Source organism: Hippocampus guttulatus, chromosome 15 (assembly GCF_054856545.1).
Source record: "Hippocampus guttulatus isolate MCC_2025c chromosome 15, RoL_Hgut_1.0, whole genome shotgun sequence".
NCBI lineage: Eukaryota > Metazoa > Chordata > Actinopteri > Syngnathiformes > Syngnathidae > Hippocampus > Hippocampus guttulatus.
In genome coordinates, this window is record NC_141275.1 from 7,947,550 (window position 1) to 7,974,284 (window position 26,735).

Genomic DNA, 26,735 nt, shown 5'->3' on the forward strand with positions numbered 1-26,735 from the left:
AACATCCACTCAGTGCAAAGTATTGGTGTAGAATTGAGTGCAGCGTTGCCTACGCTATGAGGGGAGTAGTGAGTTGTAGTGTGACGGACGACTCGATAAAGGAGTGCAGGGAACAAAGTGGCACAATCGCCGCTGTGCTATGGTGTACTTGTTCCCATAGAAGCACTGACAGTGACAAAGTGAGCTGGTTTCCAATTATTTATCTCTGTTGTTTACATCACAGAACACCAGCTGACACACCCCCACCCCTATAAATCTTTATTCCGAGCACACGACACCAATCTACCAACAGATTATTCTTCTAAACAGCAAAGACTCATTAAATATGCTGTTATTCACTGAGTGTGAAATGGGAAATTACCACCATATACCCATTAGCAGACACTTATAAAGTAAGCTCACTCCCGGACATCTGCACACACGTGACAACTTTGTGCAAACCAAAATGGAAGAATCCAGAGAATAGAATCACCTTCACTTATAAACGATAATGTATTCTCCTCTGGAAATAGAAGTGAAATCCAGGGGGAGTGATGGGATGAGGGCCAAAGGGGAGGCACACATTTAAACTCTTCAGATCCGATAAGGCAGCTGGAAATTGCTGAGAGAGGCTTCCACTTCTTCTCCAGAGACAAGCCGCCTGCCAGTCTGTCGCACAGATTCCAGAAAGCCAGAGGTTGACCAAGTGAAGAGGTCTCATATGATACAGGGGTGTCCCCTCTCCTATTAAACACCGCTGACACCTCTTGCACGTCAACAGAGGCCAAACCTAGTGCCCTATAAACAAAACCCCAATGACACATTATAGCAAAGACATGGATTCTGGATTGCACACTTTCCGTTATCCATCGACATATATCGGAATACGGTGAGTATTTATGATAACCTGTCCATGATAACTTAAAAATTGTAGTGTGGATCATATTCTAAATATACTTTTTTTTATCCATTCGACACCATTCCATTAATTATGTCGTGCTTTTTATGAATTGCGACCTTTCTTACTAACAAATTTATAGCATCCATCCACCCTACCTGATTTTAGCATCCATCACTCGGGTAAACCCACCCTGCTTATTTTTTGTCAAATTGGCAGCCTGAACACCAACAGCAATGTTATTTACTGCTAGGTGGCTGGTGCTGAATGGTTCAGCTTCTGGATTTAATTAGCGCGGCACCCATATGGATTAAATAAGAAAAACAAAAGGATATGCACACGTGCACACACACACACACACACAGTCTGTCACATTCCTACATGGTGACATGCGCGCACCGCCGCCACACACACTGCACGCCTCAGTGGGAAAAGGAGGAGCGGCTTCATAATCAGCTGATTTCGTGCTGTTCATTTAATTGATATTAGCAGTGGTGCAACGCAAGACGTCGAGGTTCACCTCCTGTGTTGCACGTGGAGAGACAGCTGCCTTGATGGGCAGAGGGGAAAATGGGACATATTGTGAGGTAAATTATTTTTTCAAAATCACTAAGGCTGATGAATATGCTGTCATCCTGAAAATGAGACGATGCAGATGGAAGAAATGGCAATCGCTCTCAATTTCCTCTCTATTTGTACTGTAGATTTCATTCCCATCCATTGAATTACAAAACAACGGCAAAAAAGCTGGAAAGCCGTATGGTAATCTTAGAATTATAGCACACCTTCCTATCTTGAGGTGAACATGCTCACAGAGACTTACTTCAAAGAGTGTGCTGGGAAAGGAGTTTTTCTTTGAGTGGAGCAATATGCTGAAAATATTTTTCCACTCGGGTCTGTTTGCCAGCTCGGATGCCAAACCCTCGAGGAACTGCATGATTGCGTGTTACCTTAATTATAACCAAGCATTAATGTACGTAGAGCTCCTTTATGTACAATGTGGGAGAGAATATAGTCTGACTACTTGGAATACATGAAATAGAAAGTACTGGTAATAATAAAAATAGTGGCCTTTTGTCCTGGCTGTAAACATGTATAATGTGATGGCACTTGTGAATAAAATGTAATCGTGCACTATGATAGCCAGAAATCTTATAATTAGCTCCCTGTAATCCTTGCAGCTGTCTCTCTCTTAGCTGACTGAGCCCTGTCTGGAACCAAACGAGAAAAAAAAAAAAAGAGAAGGATGGAAAAGAAAAGAGATGCTTTTTTTTTTCACTAAGAAAATCACTTTTGTCCTTCAATTCATGTGTCTATTGGCTCCGAAGACAAGGACAATGTTTGGAGTAGATGTCAGGGTCGAGTTGAGGTCACTGTTAATGATCATTTCAGGCAAGCGTTGCTTCCATCTACACTTCCCACACAACATATTGCATTGAAAATTAGTATTTTTTTTTCAAGCGATGGTTGACTTGTCCTTAATTCCTCTTATTAGTCGCGAGTTGCAGTGTCTGAATTAATTGGGTTGTGTGATGCACAACCACTCCAGCTTATAAACATACAAAGTAATAAGATAAACATTTTTTAAAAACAGGAGGTGAGTTTACAATGTTCTGATGCCACCCGATTACACCCAGTAGGTGTCGATAGTGAAAGGTAGGTCACGTTTAATGGCGTCTGTTGAAGCGTGATGACGAGCATGCGTGGGCCCCTTCCTGGGGTCTGTGAGAGGGTAGTTGTGCACACACTCCAAACGGGAGTGACGGGGACAACTATTAAACATGGCAGGCTGTATGTACTGTAAACAGCGTACACCACATTCCCCACTGTGTGTTCATGGGGGTGTGAAGCATTGTAAGCTTCAGCCTCCCAGAAGTAATTTTGTTCGTCTTGGTATGCGGCGCCGGTGAAGCATTTATATTCAACAAGGTTTGATGTTTATCCACGGAACACATACAAAGCTGGATTTGTGAATGCAGTTGGGATGAAAAAACAAGGTCTTTCGCTTCAGCAAATAGACCCTGTGCAACTTTCTTTTCTTGCAATATGGCCAACTACTCATCGTTGTTCGGCAGCTAGTTTTCCTTTGTTGCTGATCGTCTGCAACCGGTTTAGCTGCTCTTACAGATTAAATAGGAAGTAAATAGCATTGTGAATTTCTTCAACGCAATGCAATTGCAAAGTGATTTTCAGCTAATCAAAAGAATCTAACGTGGCAAAGTGTACCGTTTCCTCACTATGGGTTTTCCGCTTATCCCAGCCGTCTCCATACAGAAGGCAGGGTACCCCCTGAACTGGTTGCTCGATGAAGATCATTTATCATGAATACAATTTTACAAGAACATTTATGATAAGGTCATTTGAGCAATTTTCTATTTCATTTCTGTTTGTTTTAAACTACAACCACAACACATAATGATGCTGTAATTCATATGTTAGATCTCATTAGGCGGTGCAGTGTTGCCCGGAGAGTGCGTACATAGCATCTGACTTGCTTTCTCTACACGCTGTCAATAAAACTCAAACAATGTCAGAACCGATATGTGGGTTTCCATTGTCTATTAGAGCCCCCAAATTTTCCTCAACTGTCAATAAAGTGGAACCTGTCACCGAACCATCTGTCAATTACGAAGCTAATCTTGAGAAGCTTGCCGCAATTACGGTACAGAGTGAAAGACAGGTGAGTTGCATGGCGGGGGGCGCCTCATCTTTGTCGGGTTGGCTGTGGATGTTTTATTGTCTGCTGACATTTTGGAGCAAGACCTTTTGCGAGACATCATCCAGGAATGTATGGCGTGAGGCATTTGGAATAAGGCCACCAGAAGAATGGCTACGGTACGCGCAAGATTCTTGGAAGCTGGTTCCTATGGAACTCGCTGTGGGGGTTTTCATTTAGAGCCTCAACGAGCCATTGTTGACAAGCAATGGCAATTACCCCCCAAAACAGAAGAAACATGCGGCCTTCGCATTGCAAGCAATAGACCTGGCCATTGAAGAAGGCAATCCAGCAGCCGAATTCAAAAATTCTGGACCTTATTTTCGTAGTAGTATTTTTTGCTTCAGAGTTTGAGCTGTTTCCACTTGGGGTTTTTATATCCTACGGTTGGTGGTTTTTGTTTTGTTTTCCTCCTCTTCTGCAATCCCAGAATGCACGGTGTTTGGTTTGGCAGAAAGCGAATGGTTCTCCAGACGAGAGGCAAAGTGTTTTTTTTGCTTCAAGCTGTTTGTTTGTCACTGTCAATGTTCATTGCAGAATAGATTCAGCCCAGCATCACAGCAATTATCATTAGCACAAGATCATTAGCATAAGGTGATGATGTCATTCTCAACTTAATATGAATACAAGAAGTATGCCTGGGGAAATTCAATCACACCAAACTTCAACGTTGTTTTTATTGAAGTAAAAAAAATAATAAAAGTAAAGGGGAATCTTACCCCACGGCTGGGGAAAGACCAGGCCAAGGTTGAATTCCTTCGGAGAAATATAATCTTTTTATTGCTGTAATGGCACATTTTTCAATCATGCTTGTTGTTCAGTTCCATACAACTGCTCAGTTATGACAAAGAGAACCCTGATTTAGTTTTACAGCTGGTATTAAAGATAACGGAGGAGAAAGTGACATTGATTTAGCTTCTGAATGGAGTATGACAAAAGTGTTAAAGCATCGCATTTATAGTTGCATTACCTGGTACTCATTTATGTGAGTTTGGGTGGGATTAACTATGATTCAGAAGTGCTACGGGCTACATCACCGCGAAGATCCATTTAATGATCTCTTCAGTGTCTCCCGGTTTTTATTTACTTCTCGGGTATATCGTCCAAGTCTGCTCGCAAAGCGTAATCTCATGCTGTATTTATTTGTTGTGCCGCATTATTATATTCTGGAAATAGCCTTGGGATGTCTGTAATGAACAGTGAAGTGTATTTCCAGTGAGAAAATGAAATGTCACCTCTTTAATAATTCATATTTAGCATGTCTAAGTTACCGAACTGAATGGAGACTATACCTGTGAGGATTCGGGCAAATATTTTAAACCAGGATTACTGTCGCTCTTAGCTTGAAATTTCAGGAACGCTGGAACAAAATTTATGGCTACACATGGTAAATATCTTGGAAAGTCTGTACACCGGTACCTCTACTGGCGAACGTGTCTAAATAAGAAATTTTCAAGTTAAAAAAGGTCTCAACAGAAAAATATCGGCTCTTATTATGAAAGGAATTTCAAGATACGAAAGGTAAAAATACAGTATGGGCTGCTAGTCGCAGCTGCGAGTTTCCTGAAAAATACTTAATACTTATAGCTGCTCTGCCATTGGCTATTACCGAGCATCATCCTGGCATATCATTGGCTAAGATGAACTTCTACCGTATGTGTGTAGATAGATAGATGTGTGTCTATGCAGCGTCCTCATCATTTGCCCCTCGAGCCATAAGGTGTTCCGTTAGTTTTACGTAAATGTGAATCACCCAGAGGCCACCAAGTCTGGCCATTCAGGCGATCACTCACAAGGCTGATGTTTGCCTAGGACATTTTTGAAGGATTGTTGAAAGCCGACAAAAGCAAACGTTCTTGGATCATTTCTTTACAAACCGCCAGGGGGGAGAAAAAACACTTCTGAGAGAATCTATTTGTAACATGTATTTGTTACATACAGTATTTTGATACATTTCGATGCTTTATAATACATTTATGTCTGAATTTCAGGGGGCTTGGAACAAATTAGGGCATTTACATGGAAAACGCGTCTCTACTTACAAAATGTTCTCGTTAAGAAATTTCTTCCAGGACCAATTAATTTCATAAGTAGAGGTACCACTGCACAAATGCGACTCCATTTTAACTCTGGTACTTAAATACTTACATTCAAGTGAAATATATTTTGCACACAAAGCATACGTTTCAGGGGATGTAATCACGGGCAACGCATCAGTGGTCACCAACGATTTCAGCGAACATTTTTGGTAAATCAGCCGCAACAGGAGCGCCATCAAAAACTTGTCTGAAATATTCTGAGGTATCCCCACGGGAGAAAGATGATGCGTTGCTCTGCAAACAGGCGGATGGGGGATGGGGTGGGGGCAGTAAGGAGGAGAAGATGAGTTGACAACCAAGCAGAAACAGTAATGGCTGCGCTGCTTTGGAGATGTTTCCCCTCATTATTCATGATTCTACCGAGGAACCACTCCTATTTCTCACTCTTTGTTCTGCACGTTGCTTCCCGTTATAAATCTCCACATCTAGGCAGCCAATTAAAGAAGACAGTGTTGACATTAAGAGGTAGGAACTCGGCAGCATAGTTCTGTGGGCTTTATATTTTCTATGCTACTCTGTGCTGCTCTTCTGTCAAGTATTCAGTAAACTGTATCGCTTGCCGATGTTTTTTTTTTTATATTGACAAACCTAATGATTGTATTTGAGCTGTTTTATTAAGATTAAGATCAAATTTAGTTTAAAACGACTTCAAAGTAATTATACAAAGCATAGCCATTTTGCCAATGAGCTGCCAATAGAACAAAAACACTGAATGGAGACTTTTAGTGATCTACATTCTTTACATGCTCACAGTGGGCTGGTGTATTTTAATGTTATACGTTTACTGTGAAAAAAAAAGTGGGTCTACATAATTTAGAAGATGCAATTTAGTTTTATTGTGACACGCTGTGACTGTGCTTGGGCAAGTGAAAATTGGTGTGTTAAAATTGGAAGAACTTACTTGGGTCTCTCAATTCAGACTCGACTTCAGAGAATTTGTGTGCTCTGATTTAACGCACAAGTTCAGGCAGCGGGCTCTCTGCAGTGGCTGTCGTTTTTAATCTGCCGAACATTGCCAGTGGCATATGTAAAAAAAAAAAAAAAAAAAAGGTTAAAATATGGGCCTGGAAAGTTCAATTATGGTTTGTTAAAGCGGCTGTATGCATCCTGTCTGTCGAGAAGAAGTTATCAGCAGAAATTGTTGGATTTCTTTTTTTGCCCAAAAGGAGACACACTGTTATTAAAAAAAAAAAACAGCTGTACTTTTGCTTATTTCATTTTTTTAGTTCTCGTTCTCGTTTCAATTCCTGTGTCACTTTAATACTGAATTGGACATTGTTTTAGCGGTCGTGAGCGTGCACATTGAAACGCACACAGTGCATGTTGCTGGAAAGTTCTCCAAGTACTTTATGCCGAGCTTAATTTTTTTTTCTTCAGTTTTCAACAGAATTATTGAAGAACACAGTGTTATGTGCATTGGAAAGATCATCCACCCTTCTGAAAGCCTCAATATTTCAAAATGTAGCGGGGAACCCCAGGCGCGGGATGTTAGGAGTTTTACTTATGAACTCTTTTTATGTGATTGAAACACATCCAAGTAAGAGCGTCATTTTTGTGGCCCTGTTGAAAACGCAGCTCGCCACACTAAATCAGAAAATTTGACTTGAGAGTAACCTGACTCAGCACGCATGGAGTTCGTTTGGAGCCAGATCAAATTGAACAAATCTGACTCGTACAGCCGTTCAAAAACAATATGAGAAGGAAAAGAAGTTTTTTGGGGGGATCCAACCAAGCACTTCTTCTCCAAATAATTACACAAAAATACATGAATCATAACAACTGATTGCAATCACATATTTGCACAGGGAGCAATGCGATTCAGAAAGGATAATGTTGCTCACACAGAAGCACACAAAATTGGTCTCTTAAAATCTATCTTCGACAGACATTTGTGGGATTGAAACCGCCAGGCTGTTTTTTTTTCCGACTGCGGAATGCCTGTCTTTCCTTGTCAGCGACTTGTTCTCCAAAGATAAGCAGCACAAAGAGAGAAGAACTGGGATGGGGGGGCTGGGAGTTGCATGCACAAACTCAAACTACTACAAGGCAAAGAACGGCTTTTGTGCATGTGGGACCGTATGTACTATGAGGGAACCATTTAACAGTCAAGATTTCACATCTTCAAGGCAACAAGACCACTTTTTGCACAACCAGAGTTTCTTTTCCCAAAGAAGGCACGATGCCGTATACTTTTACCAGATGGTATCATTTAAGCATGCTACAAGTAAAGGCTTTGCATGCAACTGCATTTCCACACATGCATTCAATGCTCAGATATATCGCCACGCAGATGTGTGAATCAAAAAAAAAAAAAAACAATGCTGAGGAAGCAAACCGCATCATCCCAAATTAGCCCAAATAGAAAAAAAAGACAACAGGCAAATGTCTCCACAAAGGTCAAGAAAGATGTTTTTAGGACTCAATCAAGCAGCATTTATCATACTTGTACAAACCGCAAACCCGACTAACCTACTGTTTGTGAGGGAAGCTGTTGACAATGCCCTACTATTTGTACTGCGCATTCAGGAGCCATGTGTTCCTTGTCAGAAGCGCTCATGTCCTCTAGCCTCTCTTTGCACTAAGCTCCAGTCTAAACATTCTTCTCATGCGTCCTGACACCGTGGCACAAACCTGGCTCTTGGAAACACTTATGGATCACGCAAGTAAAATTGTTTGGATGACGATCTCCACACGATAAACACAATCCAGCTGTATCTGGTGTGTATTTCACAGAGATGATACTGTGATGGTCGAAAACAAGATGAGGCACAAGAGGCTCACAAGTATCCCCAGTCCATCATCGGCAACGGGAAATAAACACTGATTCCTGCATTAGTGGGTTTTAGATCAAGGACGTGCATTTGCCAATCTCACACTATCACTCCTCATCCACATGGAGGAAAAAAATACTTTTTCTTCGAGATAACGTTCTGACGGCGACTTAGGACTTTGATTGCATTTATCCAGAGTCGACAGGCAGGATGTTGTCGGCGACAGTGACAGCTATTTGAAGTGGGAAGTCATTAGTTAATGGAGGGGCTGGCAAGAGAGGGAACCCTGACCTCGAAGAATCCGCCTCTCTCCGCCGCTGAAAGAGTCCAATCAAAGAGGAGCGAATGGGGGAGGCGGGCCGGGGGTCCCACCACACGCTGTCAAACTCGCAGTCTGACGGAGCCATGCGTGGATATCCCATGATCCACCTCACAGAGCGTCTTCACTTCAGTGAACGTGTCCATCATGTTAATGCATTCGCCTAATTACCAGGATGTTTTCCTCCTGCTTTCATTTGAAGACTGAAAGACTACTTTCAGGGTGTTCAAATATAAATCGCACTGAAACTGAGCTGGCTGCTGCCCTTGGTGCCTTTTAAACCAGCGGGGTAGCCATTTCGTATGAGAATAAACTCCAAATTATTGTCACGGTCACGTCTTTAAGAAACCCTTCCAAGAATTTTACTTTGTTATTCGGAAGTGAAAAGTCCGTATTGGTCTCATACCCACAGGCTGAAACCGTGTCATTATGAACTTTATCATAGATGCTCATCGTTGGCCAGACTTGATACTTACCGTATTTTTCAGATTATACGTCGCTCCGGATTATAAATCGCACCAGCCAAAAAATGCATAATTAAGAAGGAAAAAACATATATAAATCGCACTGGAGTATAAGTCATATTTTTGGGGGAAATTTATTTGATAAAATCCAACACCAAAAACATACATGTCATCTTGAAAGGCAATTTAAAATAAAAATAAAACTAGAGAACAACAGGCTGAATAAGTGTACGATATGCTAACGTTACATGACGCTTAAATAACGAACTGTGAATGTGCCTGGTATGTTCACGTAACATATTAAGAGTTATTTAGACAACTATAGCAAAAAGAACATGCTAACAAATTTACCAAACCATCAATGTCACTCCAAATCACGAAATCCAATGAAATCTTCATGCTCTGTGTCACTTTTAAACAACTCCGCCAACTCCGGAGGTAGAAGATGCAGCGCTTCCTCTTCTACGTCGCTTATGTCAGAGTCATCGTCAGTTGTTTTTCTCAGTTACCGCCAACGTGGAAAGTATCAACACAGGCCGAGAGCACCATCTTGCGGTTTAATGTGAAAATAATATGTGATATGTACCATGTGTTAACCATTTCACACAAGTCGCTCCAGAGTATAAATTGCACCTCCGGCCAAACAATGAAAAAAAACTGCGACTTATACTCCGGAAAATACGGCATACGTTGTTTTCGCACTTGCTTCAGTTCAAAAGTAGTATTTGAAATATTCTAGTTGAGAAATGGAGATAAGCAAGGGTGTAATTGGCCAGAGCACGGTCAATGAAAGAATATAAATTCAAAGGCAGGGTTTTCTATGCCCTAGGTATTGTGTGTGTGATTCTCTCCTTCATGTTCTGCACAGGTTGTAGCACATTAACTAACTGGCAACACCTGGCCTGTGTTCCTGTCTGATTTATAAGGCCCTCCTCAGGGGGCTCATTGACGAGTGGCGAGCAACCAGGCACATGGCAGCACAGCGGTTTGCTCATCAGCCTCCCTAACAGAGCACCAGGTGTTAAATGTACGACTCCGTAGTCATCCATCTATCCATCCAACACTCACACTCGCAATCACACCGATGGGCAAATCTCCAGTTAACCAAGCATGCCCATGTGATGAATGTTTGCACATCTATCTTTTATTGCAGCAAGGAAACACGGTAAGTAGATAAACTTTGTCTAATATTTGGATGTGAAAACATTGCCGACGTGAGGTGCTCTGAAACGCCGCCTGATTTGTCAAGGATGTTGAGTAGTATCTCAACACATGATAGGAGAGCCCGCCAATCCTGCTGAAAGAGCAACGGTGACGTGAAGATGAGAGATTCACTGCACTTGATAGATCTAAACACGGAAACGCAAAAGGAATTCAGCCTTCTGGAAGAAATTGCGCGTTGAGTGAGGGCGCACAATAAATAAGCAGGAATATCTTTCAAGTGGATTTATTTTTTCCACTCATGCATCCCTGCATTCATCATGTTTAGACTTTAAATGCTACAAACAGAGATGGTATTAATCTTTTCACTATTACATACATATGGATATTGTACTTTTCTCATTCGAGCGACTCATTTATTGTTTTTACTGTTACCAAGGATGCTCGTTATTGTTATATTGGATTGGGCGTGACCCATTTTAACATTAAGCTTAGAGCTGACTCCAGACAAGATACTGGATTTGTTCGCTTTGGGTGTAACGCTTTTTCTCGTATCCGCAAAAGAGACTACAAATTACAAATAAACATACGTAGAGAGAAACTACTTTAATGAGACATCTTTCTTTATTCATAGCAATCAGGTTGTCTTGCCTTGCGCCTCATTACTGTACCGCGGAGTTGCGTCTTGACCTTCATCGCCGCCACGAGCCACACTTTCTTCTCGCAAATGGCAATGCCCAATTAGTTTAAGAATAGAGCATTCACTCCTCTCTCTTCCTGAACCTAAAATCAGGTCTACGCTCAGATAACATTTAGAGTATAGAGGCTGTGACTTTGCTTTCACCTCAATAAAGCGCTCTGTGATTGAATCAAGTGGCCGAGGTCAATAGGACATATGTTCATTTCCCAGGGTCCTCTAGGGTCTCTGTAGACAGAAAAAATGTGCTGAGTGTCTTCTGTGACATTTATAGGCTGTAGCAACTGAGTTATATGTCTTTTCCCCCTCTTACTCATTCAATTCCAGTTTGAGAGAGCGTTCCCTCAGTGTGCGTACGTTTGCCTCCGTGTACTTACATTGCATTTGAAGCCCGTGGTCATGCTTCAGGCACCGGCACACTCGGCATCTGTCACTGGCTCTACCATGTCACCTCAATTTTCTGCAAACAAGTTTCACTTTCTATGCCTTGAAGGAAAGACAACACTTCACCCTCTCGCTCGTCTGCTTCTGTCTGCCTCTGTCACTACCTTGCCGCTCTCATTGTTTTACAACTGTCAGACTCATACGCGGTCTTTTGTCAACCGCCATCCCCAGGTGTCATAAGGCTACATTTCAAAAGGGAAAATTGCATTTCGTTGCGTTGACTGTGCTATGAATAAATGCAGGTGGGTTTATTTTTAGTATGGCGTAGCATCATTTTGAAATGAAAATATAGATAAACATTGACATGCATATTTAACTGGTCAAAAATTCAACCTCACCAGGTGCTACAGATGCACGATATTGTAACATATAAAATTCCACCGAAAAGCAAATCATGAATGTTTGACGGTCATGGAGTTGGGTCAATTAAAATTATGTCTGTGCATGTGCTGGAAAAATATTTAACCACTTAAACTCCCGTGGCTAAATCACAAATAACTGGGCATGTTGTCTATTGATAGAGGACGCAGCGGGGTCAATTACCTACTTTAATCCTGCACTGATTCACACTCTGCTCCTAAAAATCCCTGAACTCAGCAGAATTTGCGAAAAGGCATTTGTACATGCCCAGTCCCATGGTGACCCGTGAATCTATGCGACCTCGATGGGATAAGACAAGGAGTCATAACTCATCCAGGCAGCTTCAACAAGTCCTCCTTGTGTTCTAGATCAGCCTCGGAAGGCTGGAAGTAAATTTAGTGAATGAACTCTTAGCCTTGGGGGCTTTGCTTCTCTGGGTTGGTGTGCTGATCAAGCATTATCCCGATACCGTTTGACCCTCTTCTTCATTATAATTCAAAAGGGGGAACTGATACGAGACCGGTATTATTATTCTCAAACCTTGGTGAAATATTTGGCCTGGAGACAAAACGTGATTAGAGTGGTGTGAGCTGACACAGTTGAGAAGATCAGGGGTAGGGGATAGGCAGTATAGAATGAAGTGCTTTCAAGCATGTGAGGGCTGTGAGTGTTAAATCTCAACCCCAAGTCTTGATTTGTTCATTGCAGTCTTTGCTTTTGATTTTTCTTAAGTGAATCCAGAGATGAAAAGTCCACAATCCTTTGAGATTCACATCACATCACTTGACTTTAGCCTTTCTTTTCATCAGAAGACATTTTGCGCTTTGCCGACTTGCTGCTCTAGAGGCTTCATTCCATCACTAAACACATTTGGGTGGCAGATTCCTGCCTGAGACATACAGCAGGGAACAGCTTGTTTAAGGAAGAAACAGCACACACCATGCAAGTCCACACAGTCACCTGTTAGGAACACAGACATGGAACTGTTAAAAGCTGCAGACTCAAGCTGATGCGCAGCTGCTGCATGACTGACAGGTGTTTCACACTGTCACCTCGCAGGTCTTTGGATCTACAAAGTCACCTTCGGCGCATGTGTCGATTCTAAGATGATATTTTTTATTATCTACAAAAATAGCATCACTTGTTCAAGTGTGTCGCCGGTGAAGTAAATTAATGTTACTATTTTGTATGAAACTAAAGTGACTTCATTGTAAAGACATTCTACATGAATCTATTAGAAAATAGCAACGGATCATGAGTATCCAAATGAGCTCGAATGACCCCCCCCCCCCTTATTTTGGATAGGTTTGTCCAATATTTTAGAGTATATGAGTGAAAATTAGTCTGCATTCATCCCAGAGGCCATGTGAGGCCAGACCCACACGCAATCCCAGTTGGGCTATTTCACTCAAAGCCGTTTGATGTTGGTAAGGTCAGTATACTGTTGGCATCGTCGTGCTGGAATGGGAAAAGGGCAAACGGGCCTTTTTCACCATGTTGCCACAGAATTGTCAAAAATTACTTGTTGGGTGAAGTCCATGTAATTCATATGGGACAAAGATATTGAGAACCAAGTCTGCGAATGATTAATGAAGAGGTCAGTCTTAATTCAGTACCAGCCAATTCTAAACCAAGTCTGAAAAGACGTTTAAAAACGTCTTTGGGAGTGAATGAGTTAATATGTTTTGTCCATGTCATGCAGTAATGAGCAATGAGTAGAGGATATGTCGATCCAGAAGCGGATGTATTTGTGTGGGTGTGTGCGTGCATGTACCACTTTTTTTTTTTATCCATAATCCTAAAACTGTACAAAAAGACAACATCGGAACTTACTGGCTACTTCCAGCGATGCATTGTGACTGACCGCCTGGCCCAAATAGTTACGGGCCACACACACGTAGCTGCCATCGTCGGGCTTGCTGCGCCGTCCATGGACAATGCGTAGGAAGAAGAGCGACCCGCTAGGCAAGAGCATGCGGTGCGAGCGAGGGTTGTCCCGGTCGGTCTCCACACGCTCCCCATCCTTGTACCACTCGACTGTGGGTGGTGGACGGCCCTCTGCCTTACAGTTGAGAGTGGCTGGTTCCCCTTTGGACACAATCAGGTCCGAGGGGTGCTCAACAATACGGGGAGGGGAGTCCTCTTGACGAAGACGAGACCCTAGAAGGAAAACCACAACTCAGTTCAGCATTACGTACCACATGAGTTCCACTGTTCTCACGCTTACAATTATGTGCAGATGAAAACGGCAGTGGGTCTGAAAGAATTTGACAAGGCGTATTATTATTGTTGTTGTGCAAGTATTAAGAATAATCAAGTTTGACAAGATAATTAGCACACAATCTGTGTCGCTCACGAGCTGTTTCAGGTGATGGAGCCCACAAGGAGTTTATTGTAAACGAATAAACAATGGTGAAATGTGAAATCCCCAGGCTGAAAAACAAAATTACTGAGGTTGTCGGATTATTTTTTTTTTAATGAATGAGAGGACGTTGCAGACAGGCAATTTGTCAGTCTGTCATTTTTCAAAACCGAACCAATGAACGCAAAGTATAAGTGATCTAGAAAATAGAAGAATGGCCGAATGAACGGATGGATGGTTTTTAGTCACCGCAGCAAGCATGATCATTAAATCAGCCTCACTCACAGAGAACCGTGAACCATAAAATCACCTTTCATCCTTCAGAATTAAACTGTTAAGATGTCAATCCCCCTGTTCATCTCTACCATCACCGAGTGACAATGAGAGGCAGAACCTCCCTAATGAGGATCACCTTCAGATGCCTTGCGTGTCTTCACCACCCCTTGACATCTACAGTTCGTCCACCCATCCTCCAACAATGCCTAAAACACAAACAAATACCCGTCCTCCCCCAAGTATGAAGTATTATCGAGATGTGTTATGATTGTGAATGCAAGGCAGTGTCCCCACCCTCCAGCTCGAATGGCGCAGCACCGTTTGCGTTCCTCTTTCACTCTAAATCTCTCCCCGCAGCCTGCATGTGTTTGATGTGGTTCTGTGTGTTGAGCAACATAAAACATACAGCAGGATCCAAATGGAATTTTCCCCTTAGGAATAAAAATTAGTATAATAAAAATAATTTGTCCATACCTACAATAGGTTCTATTCAACCAGTTAATTTATAGCGAGATGCCGGCCTTGACTTATCACCTGTCAGGGACCGGGCTGGTGCTTCGGCTAAATTTACACAACAAAGGGTAAGTGATTTTTTTTTCTCTTCTAGGTTTTTTCTCTTCCCAGTTTGAATATGGGTCATGATAATGGGAAAACAGGAAATGACTTGTCAACGTGAGCTTGTTTTCAGTGACAGACACAGTTCACGGCTGTGATCACATGAAAGTCTGCTGAAACAACACACATGCGGTCAATAAAAAGGACAACGAAAGCAATGGTGTTAATGTGAGCGAGATTTTTAAAATTATTATTTATGCTGTGCATATTCTTGTTCTTGTTGTAGTAGTATTTAGCAAAAAAAAAAAAAGTAAACCATCCCGATTCGGAAAATGAGGCAGAGTAGACCTCGCCTAGGAGACAGCTAACCACTTCATACCTATCGGCAAATTATATTCCCAAATTAACCTCACATTTGGTATGTTTTCAGAGCGACGAAGCCCTAGAGAACCTTCAACAGCACAGGGAGAAGATGTAGACTCGAAAACCAAGAAGGCCCAGAGCAAGCAAAGAACCTGAATCAATCTTGCTGTGAGGTAGCCCACATGTAATCGAGGTACCCCATTAACCTGGATGTTTTGCGCAGAACAGTTTAGTCCTTACTGTCATAGGACTGCTAAAACCTTGCCAGAGGGATGCATACTAATGACAATGCATTATTTAAAACCTTTGAAAATGTAACCTTAAGACATGAGCTATAAAATAAGTTTACAAAAAAACAATTGTGGCTCAAACTAAGCTGACAAAACGAATACAAAGTGAGGAATAATTAAAAAGTGTTTTATTTCAAATGGGACAAGCCAAACCAAATTACCGGTAGGCTCCCTTGGCAACGTATCACCTGTTACGTTTGCTGGCCCCTCTCCCACCTCCCCCAAGCACTGCTATAACAAAGGAATAAACAAGGCTAGCACTGTGGTCTCTAGACCCTGTTTATGGCACACATGCTTCTTTCCTTGTTCTTAATTATGCTGGGCTGCTGCCTGTGGATCTTGGCGGCTCCCTAAGCTCTCCGGCTACACAGACAGGCAATATCAGCCCGCCACAAGTGGGGCCTCACAAGATCAGGCCTTATCTGTAAAGGGCCAGCAGCCAGCGGCAAAATCACTATGCAAAAAAACATGCATGCAGAAGCACAATTGAGTACATGCGTATACAACGAAGGTCACTTGTAGCACCTGTGCCCCTACAAATACAGTGAGTTGTTTCTTTTCCTGTCAGTCAGGCCTATGGCAAAAAAATGTTGGCTTGAAACTCTGGAAAAAGGGAAGAAGAGTACCAGGAAGAGCAGTTTGGGCAGTGGGAAAAGGGGTGAGCAGACGCTCAAACGACTCAAAAAGATGCTCGTCGTGTGATAAAATATACAACTTTGCGCATCGCATTTTGTTTCTGTATGCTTGGTGTAAATAGTTTGTGGGGAGGAAGCAGAATGAGCTGATAAAGAGTTAAGGGAGGATCTTAAAAACAACAATGCCAGAGCACCGAGATCATGTGAATAACATGTGACAAACTTTAATGTAATTTTCGACCATGTTGGTGGTCTTGTCTGGACCCACCCCAGTGAAACTTGGAGAATAACACTGCACGGATTTACACAGAATGGAAGAAGAGTATGACGACCGCATCCAAGCCAAACTGAAGTTATTGCATTGAGGTCACAAAAGCTGTCAGCTCAGGAAGAAGAATCCCACAAGGCCTAAGCCTTCAGACATGGTGTCTGACACGGATGCATGCAGTACCCCAAAATAACTTTCGACTAAGTGTTTTACAGCTGGTGGTTTTTCTGCGAGAAGAGCGCTCTACAAATGCTGGATCTTGAAAACCTTACAGATCAGTAAATATATACGGCAGAGCCCCAGTTGTAGGAATGATATATCCCAACCTGGGGCAGTGTGGGATTATTACCTGAACTCAAGTACCAACGCCACCCTGGAGGAGTTCATATTAGGAAGCCAATAAACCCAGGCAGTTTTTCCAAGGTTCTTGGGAAATAGCAATAAAGGCAACAGCCACGTCTTGTTAAGGACACACTGTATGTTTTGCCTGAGGAGAAGTCATGTTTTTGTTTTTTGTTTTTATTGGGGTTTTTTGGGGGGGGGAGGGGGGACACAACGGGATGCAAGTTGGATCAAAATCCACCTTTAAACAACACCAAGGCGTCCATAATCGAGCAAGTCAAGATCTTTATTTTGTCCCATCACTCATCTCGTCAGCCCTGTTCAGTGTCGACCAATCAGCTCCCTCCAGCAACAGATGTCTTGCCCAGGTGTGCCTTGTTTTCTCGTCAGTTTGTTTGTATTTAGTTCCCTGCTTTGGTTCAGTCCACGTCGGTTCATTGCTGTTGCCACGATAAGTCACGTAGTTCTTGTGATGTCATGTTTCACGTCCTATCCTGTCCAATTATTGCTTAGTTTCCGTGTGCTTCTTTGTGACTTTCAATTTATAGATATATTTATTTATAATGGGGGTTTTTTTCTGGGCAAGGTACTTATCAAATTTGGCATGTGCTTCCCCCCCCCCCTTTTTTTTTGGAGATTACCACTTGCTCCCATGTATTTATTTGCGTCCACCTTTTGCCACCCTCAACACAACTCTGTGTCAGATGCTAACACTGGAATTAGTGAGTTACATATACAGTGAGAACCGCACAGGCAAATCCTGTGATGGGCTGCATTTCATACAAAATGATCACTGATGTTACATCATATTGGTCATGAGAGAATTTAGTACATTTTCAAATTTAAAAGAGTAAAGTATGTTGTTAAAGAAGTCCTTTTTTTTCAATTGGGTTGGATCAAAATATATTCTTCACCTCATTTTCCAAATCAAATGGAAATAAGAGTGAAATATTTCTGAAGCAAAAAAGAAATGAAATAAATGAACCATAGTACTCCTACATGTTTGCAACAGGAATGCGTGTCGGAACAACCAACAAAAATTATAAATGCGTGGAGCAGAGTTACGACTTCTAAATGCATGTGTGGCAGCAATTATGTTGAGTTAAAAATAAAATCATGCTACTCCAGATTAGAACGAAAAACATTGAGTGACAGCTGACATGGTGTGACTTTTAAGATTACTGGAGGGATTCAGTTAAGAAGTCTGACACCACTGTAAAGCTTAATAAAGATAAATCCACAGCCAGAGGGCACTTGGACTGGCTGCGCTGCTCTTGGTCATGTACAACAGCAAATCTTTTCGAAAATCTTAACATGTTACACTTGGGCTTTGTTGTTGAATAAACAAGTGATGTGTATTGATCTTGAGAGATGCGTCAAGGCACATTTTCTTGCTTCTGGGCAGAGCTAGTCTCGATGTAACAGTCATGTCCTGTTTTGTGATGAACATGAATAAAATCCAATTTTGCCCACTGTGCAACAAAGGAAAAGAAAATAAACACATACTAAACTAACATCAGCTCATTTCTTTTCTCCAATCTTGGAGACATCTGCTTCAAACATTCGCTCTTCAATTTGGGAGGCAAGACGAGGGGAAACCAATAAATGCCAGAAATTCTTTCCCAGGTTGTATAAACTGCAATTAAGTGGAACAATTAAACACTGTCATTCACAAATATCCAAGGAAAGGAATGTGTTTCTGTGTCGGCGTGGCCGGGAAAATCTGTTAGCAGACACGCTTCTTCGCAACATTTGATCCTCCCAAAATTACATTCATGGAAAGGCTTTTTCATCTTGGTTTATCAATAATTCTCTCCCCTGGCATGCAGACTTCTAACAGCACAATGGCCATTAAAAGCGTCCCTGGAGATGAAAGTCAAGGTCATGGACATGATAACAACTCCCATTACTGTACTGCAAAGCCAGATGTTGAGAGGAAAGCCAACTAAGTGCAGATGCAAGCACAAATAGTATGCAAACTGGGCTAACTGCAGATTGAACAACTGCCAAAGAAGGTAATCGTTCCCAATAAAGTTGTCACATATCCATTACTATGGTCAACAAAAGAAGCCCACAAAATGTTTAAAAACACCAATTGTATCTTTGTGAAACAGCCCAAAACATAAATCAAAAGCGAATCACAACACTCTCACGTAACTGATTTTGTATCTGTATATAACTTTATCTTTAAACTGTAACGTGATCAATTTTCATTATTTGTTCGCAACACACCTTCTTTTTCACAGTTCAAAAGTTATTACCGGGGGGGAAAAAAAATACTCGAATTGCCATCTGTTCAATGTTCACTGGGAAAGGAACATCCAATTAAGTCCCCAGGGCAGAATCAGACAAGAACACTGCTGGTAGGTGATCAAGATCTGAACCAACTAGGCCAACGGCATACTTAAAAAATTGGATAAATCCATGAAAGCATATTTTGTACATACAAAACAAAGCGCCTTACTTACAATTCCCTTGCTATTACGGATAAACAAGATGCAGGGGGTGCTAACCTCCGACTGCTCCACGCTGCCAGAAGTCCAGCAGCAAACCCGACATGCTTCTCCTCACTCCATTAAATGTACAATGGAAAGTCCAGTCTCTGTTTCTGTCATTGGTTTTTACTCAGGCAAGGAAGCAGACACTGAAGTGGCCCAGGTGTTGTTTGTTTTTGTTATTATTTTGGAAAACACTGAACTGTATTGTATGACTGTGAGTAGCATACATAGGGTACACATCCGCCCATCCAGCCAGCCATTTTTCAATCCGCTTACCCTCACGAGGGTCGCGGGTGTGCTGGAGCCTATCCCAGCCGTCATCGGGGCAGTAGGCGTGGGTGACTCTGAACTGTTTGCCAGACTTTTTTTTTTACATAGATGCAACATTGCAACATAAAACAGAATATTAGTCACAAAAAGTTTGACAAATTACCCAGATGACAAGAACCCTCCAGGGGCAGGGTGGATGTTCCAGACAGGTGCCAAAGGCAAATTTGTACAAACAAGAATCAATTTAATGGCGTGAATGATATGATTTGTCCAACTGGAGTGTGGATGTATTTTTGTCAGCTCACCATCCTCGTTTGTTTTGGGGGGTTATTTATGTATTTATTTTTTACTCTTCACAAATTCAATTAATCCATCTTGCATGTTTTTATTCTTAGATTGAAATGGTGTCACTGTATGATGAAATGAAGGAACATCTGGTTGACCTCGATTCATTTTTGGACTTAATTAAGCCTCTGGTAGAAACAGCCCACATGTGAGATAATTGTCATTATGACTAAATAGAAAGAGACTTTGCTCAGTGAGTCTGAAAAATGTCAAGGCTTGGCTAGACAGTTGATTTTGATCTGAATTTTGTGGTCCAATTAGTTTTGTTGGAATATTTTTAGTCCATTTTTTGTTTGTCTTCTAATTCTGTGATTGGTTTCGCCAGTGCATGGTCAGTGCCCTGCAGCATTTGATTCGCCTGAGAGAGAAAGATCATCTTTCAATGTCCTCCGCTTGTTTTGCCAGATGGATATTTCACAAATGTTTTATCTTTGAAGGGAACATTAAGATGTTTTTTTCTTGAGGGGGGGGAGTTGATGTTGTTGTTTTTTTTTTTTGCAAACAACCTCGCCTGTTTTTATGTGGCACTTCTAAACTGCAATAGATTTAGAAAATAGCAATAACAAATGCAAGCTGCCACGTGTACAACGCTTCCATTCTAAACTTCGACCAGCTAAGCTGCATCTTAAATTAATTAAGAGGAAGATGTTGCCCTGTTTAAGATATTATCCAAACGCTTGATATATACGACATATCGATCCTGCTCTGTTATTATCTGCTCTGCCAAGCAGCAGTATGTGTTTGAAACGTGCTCAAAACTACACTTCCATTCTAAAGAGCGATTAGCATCATGCCAAGCAGTTCCTTGAGTCCCATGAGAAAACGTCTGTTGTGCGACATCAACAAAATGTAACTTCACTCCACTGATAACGCGTGGTCTTCATCATGGGGTTTGGCTAATTCATTCAGTTGACATTGCAAAAAAATCTTCATTTGAATCACACAAGAAACTACATATTTTTTCTCATTCATTCTTAAATTGTTTCTAAAAGTTTACCTACAGTATCTACAGGTTGATCAATCGATTAATAATCACATAAAACATAAATCTTTGAGAGAAATGAGATTTAACCTCGTAGGGAAAAAAATATTCTGCCTGCATGCCTCAGTCGGTCCTTTTAGCCAGGAGCTTCATTTTTGAATGGCACACAGAATGGGGAAAAAAATGTACCCTGCACAACCTCCACAAGAAGCGGCGCTGCCACAGCAATAAAGTAGTCCAGCAGAAACTCATGTCAGAGTTCAGCAAGGATGAGAAATGGCTGCTGGGAGTCCATCATATCCTGACCTTTTTTTTTCCACAACAAACCTGCCTGTGTCAATCAGATCCACTGAGCAAATAGTCTTCAAAATATGGACTTGACAAATTGCTTTTCACTCCACCGTATACTGTGATTGAAAAGATTTTTCTTTTCCTCTCTCTCGCTCTCTCTCTTTTTATAGGAAAGACCACAGTTATTTCATCCAATGAAACATCAAACCTTTACTATTAGCACTCTCCAGTTTGGAAAAGGCCTGCGAGAGAGTGATAAAATTATATGGCCAGACGGTAATCTGAGAATATATTATCCCTGTGTGTTTAAATGTGTTTTATTTGGCTGTATTGATTTTGGGCTGAGAATAGCGGTTTTGAAGAATACAAGGTGGTAATTGCTGACCAAATGGGAAAACTAAAAAAAAAAAAAAAAATTAAATTAAAAGAAAATACTGGTCATATGTAATGGAAATGTGAGTCCTCAAACAATATAGTGCAGTAGATCAGCCAACAGAGTGACTTCAATATGACTAGGTTTGAAGAATTTTCATGTTGAGAACTTGGGAAGTTTAATATCATCATGTAAAAATCCATACATTTTTTTCTCGTGTAATCTTAAAAAGTGGATATGCTAAATAGACTTTTTTTTTTAAATTGTGGTTATTCATTCCTTTCAAAGAAAATGTACTTGATTACCGTAATTTCCGGACTATAGAGCGCACCTGATTATAAGCCGCACCCACTACATTTTTAAAGGAAAATACATTTTGTCCACACATAAACCACACCTATAAGCCGCAGGCACCCACATTGTAACATGTGATATTTACAAAGAAAGACGATACACAGGCGGCCGTTAGAAAAATCTCTATATAGGCCATTTCATTATATAAACCGCAGAGTTGAAAGGGTGTGACAAAAGTCACGGTTTGCAGTCCGGAAATTACGGTATGGCATTTGCATCGGATGTGTGAATAATGTCTGCAAGTTGTTATTTATTTATTTAATTTATGTAGTGTAAATTGCACTGCCTAAGTTTTAATTCAATAGCATGGCTGCAGTACTTACTTTTTTTTTTCCAATTGGCGGCTTTGCAGCGTACAAACAAATTCCAGTTGCTTTGTGTTGTCTCCATTCTGAAATGAGACTCTGTTGATGAGTGGCGAGTGGCCTTCCGCCAGCGGCTATCACCTTGATGCAGTGATGTGATAAGCGCCTGAAGCTCAACGATTATCTAAACTTGCCGAGATTGGCAACATCTCCCGAATGGACCCTGAGGGACTCTCGAGTAAGGGGTCAAAAAAACTTGCTTCCAATTTGAAAATGTTGGCAACAGTTGATGTTGCTGATTTGATATGTAAGTGAAGAATTGCGTTAATTAGAAGCTGTGGGCATATTTCATTTTAATTGGATGGCCAAATGAACGGATGATGGAAAGAGGCTTTGAAAAAGCTGAAAACAGAAATGCCTGCTGGTAGTTTCGATGATTGGAGGTGAAGCTTTCCGTCGCGAGATAAACTATAGGTACAAAAAGTCGAGGAGATTAATGACTGCCTCAAGTTTCCTTTTTAATCTTTGCATTGATACGTTAAAAATCCGACAAGGGGTAATTACAATAATTCGAAATATAACAACCATAAATGTCTATCAGAGGCAACACGGCTCACCCAGACATTGACGCAATCCCAGTTCACTCTTTTTCCAATTTTACCCACCTCATTAACCTGAAGCAGTTTATTTCAATCATGTGAAATTTTAATTGCTTGTCTATCCACTCAAAACTAGTTGACTGAACATCAGACTGAAGGCTTTTGGCTATAAACCGTAATTCAGCTTTCTGTTCTTTTGATTGAAAAGTCTAGAAATGAGTCAATGTCAAGAGCACACGCTGATTGCTGCGAAACTTTTTTAGACCAATTACCACCTCGAAACATACTCCTCAAGTACACTATCATGACCGCAATCAAAATAAATAGTATAGCATCCAGTGATTAAAAAAAAAAAAAAAAAAAAAAGAATCCTTGATAAAATATGATGACCTCCTGTCCTGAATTTGCATTAAGAGCCCGATTCATGAGCTGGGTTTTTCGATTTTTGGGTTTTGGGTTTTGTTTCAATTTGAATCCTTGATAAAATATGATGACCTCCTGTCCTGAATTAGCATTAAGAGCCCGATTCATGAGCTGGGTTTTTTGATTTTTGGGTTTTGTTTCAATTTTAGTTGAGTGATGCTTTCCATGTGTCTTTTTTTTGGGGGGCGGGGGGGTTTGGGTTTTTTTATGTTTAGGCTCTTGTGTGCACCTGTGCTCGTCAACACGGGCCCTTGTGTTTCCCAATCAGCTCGCTGGGCCACATGTGTCTGCAGGTGTTTCTCTTCATCTCGTCAGTAGCCTGCATTTAAGTTTCTTGGTTTTGTTCAGTCTTCATCCTTTGTCGCTTCGGCCCTTGTCCAAGTCAAGTATTTTTCCTGCTGTTTGTTTTGCTGCTGTGAACATTGTTATTTTGACTTGTGTTTGGTTCGTTCTATATTTGCATTTTGGTTCTTTTGGAATTAAATTATTTTTTTTTGGAGTGCACCCCTTCCTCGCCTCCCTGCTTGCCAACAATTTGGTCCTCAACCTTGCTAAACCATAACAAACCTCCTTGAATGCAGTCATTGATTCATGATGAGTCTAATATTGTGATATTTCCTCTCGCCTATAATTTACGAGTTAGCGATTCATCAGTATTTTTTTCATTACATTAGCAACACTACACTCCTCAAATGATTTAATGAAGCTTATTTTGTCGTACCAGGAAATCTCACCAAGAACAGGAACGTGTGGGTGGATGGATCAGTTATACCTAGAATGGTGTGACAATTTAGAATCTGCATTCTTTAAAGATCACTCAGCACCTCTGAGTGCGGACTCTATTGTCTGCCATGCCAAGGTTTTGTCGAGCCATAATATACCCCTGTTTAAAATGTGCTTCATTCCAGACCATGATAAGCGCCATGTCTGGGGGGGGGGGGGGTTGGGCAAAAGGCGATGTCTCCATTCCCAACAAATAGCATTATAAAGGGCTCCCTGAACCATGCAAGTAATTTTCTGTTGTCTTTTAAAACTCTGGAATGTTTTTCATGATGAATATTTAGACAGTTCTGGGGAGCATGCAATCTTATCAACACACTGTTGAAAAACTCTCAACATGAGAAATTATCCATCCATTTTCAACACCGCTTATCCTGGAGAGGGTCGCGAGGAGTTGTTGTGCGGTGTTACTGGTGATATTTAAAAATCTCGATTTACTATGTCCTTTAAATTCAATACTTTGATCCAAAAAAAAAGGACCTTAGCCACGGCACTGTATGATTCCTTGTTCGTGTTTTTATTCATTGTGAGGAGGTTACCGGTTCGGGGAAGCAGCAGGCGTGCACAGTCCACAAAAATAAAAAAAATAAAACATTTAAAAAAGCATTTTGGAGCCCTTCAATTGTTTATTAGTTGAAGAGCAGCCAACCGGTTTAAGGGGATTTTTTTATAAAGCTTTGTTGGTTATTTGATCTGGGGAAAAAAAAACACTATCATAAATCCATAAGCTTCAGTCTTGCCTGTGGGTTGATTGGTGAACTCAAAGCAATACCATCTAATAATAGATCTAATTAAATGCATTAATGTTATTCTCTCTGTGAGAGAAGCTCTGTTGGGAAAAGGCTTTTTGTGCCGCAATCTTGGCACATCGGGCTTTGAACATTGTCAGTAATGACAGACGAATTGAAGGGGAAAGATGAGAAGGACGGAAGAGATGGCAGCGAGATGAGTTGCACGACTCATGGGTTCCCTTTATGAGAGTGAGCCATGTGGGGGATTTTTTTTTAATTTATTTATTTTTTTGCAATTAATTTTGGCCAACTTAAATGATCATTTGTGTGAGTCTGCGTCCACTTCTGATGTGAGAATATGTCCTCTCTGGGAATATTTGGATGCGAAAGTGAAAATACCGTGGAAGATTCTCCACAAAGCATATTGATGGTATTGATTCTACAACGCCCCGCTGGAAAAGAGACGCCTCACACAGATGTAACCTCAAGAAGCAGCTATGAGGTCAGACTATTTCCGTGACCTTTAAAGCTGTCGTTTCAAAATATTAATTCACCCGATGACTGTGACACCCACGTCCTAGAGAGAGGGCATGTACTCTGAGAGCACCTCAATCATCGGCAGATTCTCTTCAATCAAAACATGGACAACTTGCAGGGTCACGGGGGGACAACATTTTGTTTCAGTTTGAAGAATAACCACATATTAGAGGTCTTAGAAGTCACTTGAAGAACGGATTGCTATAAAAACGGATTGCTTTGAAAGCCCTGATTTATCCACAACAGTCGTAAATCTAGAAGTATAAAAGCGTTCAGAAATGAATAATAGCCCTCTGGATTTAAAAAAAAAAAAGTCTGAAGCGATGATTTTTTTTCTTAAAAGGTGTGAGCAGGCAAATTAAAATCATGACATTTCTCCATAATGTGCCTATTTTCAACATTTGATGACAATTATGAGATACCGTCATATGTGACAATGCAAAGTTAAAAGCATCCATGGTCATCCATTCAGAATGCAACCGTTTATTTGGGGGGGGGGGGGGGGGGGGGGGTTCAAGAAAGTGTGTCCAACATGATCAGACGATAACTCTGAATGTGTTTTTTTAGTGGAAGAAAGAGACGACGAAGAATATACACTGGGGACTAAGATGGCCATGGGAGGAGCTTGATTGTGGGTCTGGGGAACCATTTCTACAATTTTTAGTCTGAGATTATGCTTCAGGAAAAAAAAAACATGAATAAATAAAAGCTGGATTTATTTGGAGGTCTTGAATAATTCTTAACCAGGGCTGCCAATAATACTAAGTGAATTAAATGATGGTCATTCAGAGCAGTGAAACCCCCCCCCCCAAGATAACCAAACACGTTATCAGCTATTACGAAAGTGGAAAATGGTTCTAGGTTTTACATGACTGTACATTAAACACATGTGTGACAAGGTAGAATATTAAAAAGTAAGATGAGCCAAGTGCATGACTACAATGGTGTGCCATACTTCATGGTATGTATGGTCATCACGAACAAAAATGCCTTTCCTGTTCTTCCAGAGACAAATGATGGATGCAAAAGGGATACTACAGGTGTGGGAGGTTCCCTTAGGCTAGGAACCGGCAACTCTTAGCATGGCGGGCAGTCATCGATCCTCTTCAAAATTAGGAGTTATGTGTGTGTCTTGGAGTGCGTGTGCATGCCTGTGTGGAAGCGTGATGACCTGTGAATTTCAACACCCACCCCCTGACTCTCCCAAGGGTGGACAACCGTGCTGAGACTCCACAAAGCATTGCAGGG

The 26,735-nt window shown here is 41.2% G+C and overlaps 1 protein-coding gene across 1 annotated transcript in view; it reads right to left on the reverse strand.

The window, feature by feature from the left end:
* The window catches only part of LOC147193653 (roundabout homolog 1-like), a 73,342-nt gene that overhangs the window by 26,607 nt on the left and 20,000 nt on the right, over positions 1–26,735 (reverse strand). The window contains exon 5 of the mRNA XM_086130781.1: positions 13,742–14,068. Within this exon, the coding sequence (XP_085986907.1) occupies positions 13,742–14,068 (327 nt within the window). The remainder of the gene's footprint in view (positions 1–13,741; positions 14,069–26,735) is intronic.